The sequence below is a fragment of the Triticum dicoccoides genome, chromosome 2A (assembly GCF_002162155.2).
Source record: "Triticum dicoccoides isolate Atlit2015 ecotype Zavitan chromosome 2A, WEW_v2.0, whole genome shotgun sequence".
Lineage (NCBI taxonomy): Eukaryota > Viridiplantae > Streptophyta > Magnoliopsida > Poales > Poaceae > Triticum > Triticum dicoccoides.
The window spans coordinates 770,237,852-770,242,290 of record NC_041382.1 but is presented as its reverse complement, the minus strand read 5'-3'; the positions used below and the strand labels follow the sequence as shown (position 1 = coordinate 770,242,290).

At 52.9% G+C, this 4,439-nt stretch overlaps 1 protein-coding gene across 1 annotated transcript; it reads left to right on the top strand.

Moving 5' to 3' along the window:
• Nucleotides 1-2,048: 2,048 nt before the first annotated feature.
• On the top strand, nt 2,049-4,078 carry LOC119357162 (heat shock 70 kDa protein BIP5-like). The gene has a single exon (XM_037624148.1). The coding sequence runs from the start codon at nt 2,072-2,074 to the stop codon at nt 4,076-4,078; it is 2,007 nt and encodes a 668-aa protein (XP_037480045.1). The 5' UTR covers nt 2,049-2,071.
• The last annotated feature ends 361 nt before the right edge of the window (nt 4,079-4,439 follow it).

Here is a 4,439-nt window from a genome sequence, read left to right as displayed (position 1 = left end):
GCGGGGCGATGGTTGACTGTAGAACAATGATGCACAAGGAGGGGGTGTATCGGTGAAGTTGCATTTAGTACCCATGTGTGGTTTTGGTAACTAATGGCAATTCCTATGGACATGCTTGTCATTGATATGCATTTGAAGTAAAAATCCAAAGGAAATGCATGAAAATTATTGTGTGGATTGATGAAAGCCATCAAGATAAAGACATCATTAAGTGTTGGTAATGATTGGAAATTCCTATGGAACAACCATTGTATTGAGATATGTTACATATGTGATGCATGAAGGAGATTGGATCAAGTTGGAATGAATTCCATCAAGACCAAGATATGCATTAAGATCACTGAGTTCTAGTGATGAATATATTATAAGCAAAGAAATAGACTCCGAAGTATCAAGCTTAAGTTATGTGGTTGAATCAATAATCAAGATGTAGTCCATGTGATGTACAAGAAGTGACCAAGATGGCATTTATTGAAGGAACTTAACGACATGCTTAGGCTTATGAGTTCAGTCATGATGGATCAAGATCTTGAGAGAATGATTTAAGAGCGGAATTGTATATATGTCTTGAAGATGAGATTATGATGAACTCATATGTTGAGTGATGGTTGATCAAGTTATGAAGGAAGTAATTCAAGTGAAGTATCCTAAATCGAAGACCTCAATTGATTGGGAGTTACGGAGCAATTTGTCACACATACATGGTGTTGTTCACACCACACATGGTTTCAGGCTTCCTTGTGCGACAAGGGATCTTAAAATGGACCATATCTATACTAGTGTGTGCTTGCTACTCTGTTGAACTTCAAATTAGCCGTTCATCGCATATCGCTTTTCGATTTTCTGTTGTGATTTCAACGTGGACTGCATGACCATTTTCTTTTTCATGGACATGAACAAATGTGGATTTTAGACAAGTTACTCTCGCCTCAACGTTTCTTGTCCTGAACTAGGAAAATGTGAGAGTATTCAAAAAGAAATTGTTGAGTTGCACACATATGTGCCCAAACAGACTTGTCACACACATACATACTGATGCTTTCATCGTAGAAGACAATAAATCTAAAATTTGTGTTTGGCAAAGATAGATTGTAAAGAATATCCGGTTCACTCAAAGTAAGGAAGAAACTGAAAATTTTGACCATCGTCAGCTCAGGTCACAGTTTGTTGCCGAAAATGTAAGCATTTCTTCAGTATTTTAAAAAAACAGGTCAAGTGTGAAGATAATTTTGTGCTGTGATTGAAGAAAATCAGGTCACGAAGTTGCCTGTTGAAATGATGTTGTATGAATCCAAGTGTTTGGCTGTCTATATCCAAACAATGTCACATACAACTCTTTTGACGCAGCGTCCTTAAAATTCAGCGATACACTCCATTGATCCTACAGTGCACCCTTGAATTCAAAATAGATTTGAATAAAATTTAAATTTGGTCAGAGATGATTTGAACCTAGTAAAATTCTAGACGACTTTTGGAATTTCTGAATTTTGAATCTATTGGGCGATACCTGTCATCAGATAGTTATACACGTGTTGCCTGCGACATGGGGCCAGGAACGAATATTTTTGGGAGTGCCTAGGACTCATCTAGATGAGATATAATTTGGTCTCATTCACCTGAAAACAAAAACAAATAGAAATAGTACTACAAACCACGTCAGCACACACGCATCTTATAGTATCAATTCAATGGCTATAAAAGTGAATGAGACGTAATTAAAACTCAGCTAGATAAGTTCTAGCAAAGCCGAATATTTTTTTGTTGGAATCATGATCGAACATCCTTGTTGACAGCCAACACGTCACGCAGCAGCCAGCCCGGTTCCCGCCAGCGTGTCATGAGCCCTCGCTGCCGTCCGATCGTGGAAACCAACGGCCCAGATGGACTCCCACGCGTGTCACCGCGCTCCCGAGGGACAGACCGCGTCGGAAGCAGCCTCCGATTCGTCCACGTCACGCCGTCGCTGTACGTAGGCATCTCTTCGCGGCATAAATAGCAGCCGCACCACGTCCTCGTCCTGCTACGTACTTGCAGTTAGCTTCGAAAAAGAGATCGATCGATCGCCGGCGCCATGGCTCGGGCGACGAAGTTGCACGGGCTACTGCTCGCGGTGCTGCTCCTCGCGGCCACGGCGGCTCCCCCGGCCGCGGCGGCGGCGGCGAAGGAGAAGGGCTCCGGCAACGGCAACGGCAACGGCGGGCCGGTGATCGGCATCGACCTGGGCACGACCTACTCGTGCGTGGCCGTGTACCGGAACGGGCGCGTGGAGATCATCGCCAACGACCAGGGCAACCGCATCACCCCCTCCTGGGTCGCCTTCACCGACTCCGGCGAGCGCCTCATCGGCGAGGCCGCCAAGAACCAGGCCGCCGCCAACCCGCTCCGCACCGTCTACGACGCCAAGCGACTCATCGGCAGGCAGTTCGTCGACGCCGAGGTGCAGCGGGACATGAAGCTGCTGCCGTTCAAGGTGGTGGACAAGAACGGCAAGCCGCACCTCGAGGTGGAGGTCAAGGCCGGCGACGTGCGGACGCTCAGCCCGGAGGAGGTGAGCGCCATGGTGCTCACCAGGATGAAGGAGACGGCTGAGGCGTATCTCGGCGAGAAGATCCGGGACGCCGTCATCACCATCCCGGCCTACTTCAACGACGCGCAGCGCCAGGCCACCAAGGACGCCGGCGCCATCGCCGGCCTCAACGTCGTCCGCCTCATCAACGAGCCCACCGCCGCCGCCATCGCCTACGGCCTCGACAAGGTGGCCGACGGGAAGGAGCGGAACGTGCTCGTGTTCGACCTCGGCGGCGGCACCTTCGACGTCAGCATGCTCGCGCTCGACGGCGGCGTCTTCGAGGTCCTTGCCACCAACGGCGACACCCATCTCGGAGGCGAGGACTTCGACCAGCGCGTCATGGACCACTTCATCCGGCTCGTCAAGCGGAAGCACGGCGTCGACATCTCCGGCGACGCGCGCGCTCTCGGCAAACTTCGCCGCGAGTGCGAGCGCGCCAAGCGGGCGCTCAGCACCCAGCTCCAGGTCCGCGTGGAGGTCGAGTCGCTGGCCGACGGTGTCGACTTGTCGGAGCCGCTCACCCGGGCCTGCTTCGAGGAGCTCAACGCCGACCTCTTCCGCAAGGTCATGGCGCCCGTGAAGAAGGCCATGGCGGACGCCGGGCTGGCCAAGGGCGACGTCGACGAGGTGGTGCTGGTCGGCGGCAGCACCAGGATCCCCAAGGTGCAGCAGCTCCTCCGCGACTACTTCGGCGGCAAGGAACCCCACAAGGGCGTCAATCCCGACGAGGCCGTGGCCTACGGCGCGGCGGTGCAGGGCGGCATCGTGCGCGGCGACGCCAAGGAGGTTGTGGTGCTGGATGTGACGCCGCTGACGCTCGGCATCGAGACGGCCGGCGGCGTGATGGCGAGCGTGATCCCCCGGAACACGCCGATCCCGACCAAGAGAACCAAGATGTTCACCACGTACCAGGACAGGCAGACGACGGTGGCCATCACGGTGTTCGAGGGCGAGCGGAGCATGACAAAGGACAACCGGCTGCTGGGCAAGTTCGACCTCACCGGGATCGCGCCGGCGCCGAGGGGCACGCCGCAGATCGAGGTGACCTTGGAGGTGGACGTGAACGGCATCCTGCACGTGGGGGCGGCGGACAAGGGCACGGGCAGGTCGGAGAAGATCGAGATCAGCAGCGCCGGCCGTAGCATCTCGCAGGAGGAGATCGAGCGCATGGTGCAAGAGGCGGAGGAGTTCGCGGAGGAGGACAGAAAGGTGAGGGACAGGGTGGACGCGCGGAACAAGCTGGAGGCGTACGTTTACAGCACCCGGACGACGGCCGACGGCGAGCTGGGGGCCAAGATGGACGGCGACGACAGGGAGAGGGTCAGGGAGGCGGTAAGGGAGGCCGGCGAGTGGCTCGAGGCCAACCCGGACGCCGACCAGGACGACTACGCGGAGAAGCTCAAGGAGCTGGAGGATGTGTGCAGCCCCGCCTTCGCCGCTGCCTACCGGAACGCCGGGGGTGGCCATGACGGCGCTGCCGAGGAGGACGATGACCACGACGAGCTCTAAGATTTTACTAGGAGTTGCTGTTCATAGCTTAGTACGATTATTATGATTGAACTACGTACCGACTGACCAACACCCAAAGTCATAAATCTACATCGTGCATTGTTTGGCAAGAAAGATAACATAGTTCATTGTTTATATATTGTCGATTTTACAAAAATTCCGATATTAATTTCCACGCGGTGGCTATATGTAAGTTGACTGAATTTTCATATTGGGTTAAGTTGACTGAATTTTCATATTTGGTAAGTCGATTTCATGGGGAGAGGAATTGTTGGAGGAAGAAAGCCGGAGGTAGAAGAATGAAGGTCGGTCGTTGGATCTTTATTTAGTCCAATGGCGGGTGGTGGCACAATAAGAGATG

Excerpts from the sequence above, each read along its gene's own strand:
- LOC119357162 (XM_037624148.1), top strand. The coding sequence starts at position 2,072 with ATGGCTCGGGCGACGAAGTTGCACGGGCTACTGCTCGCGGTGCTGCTC.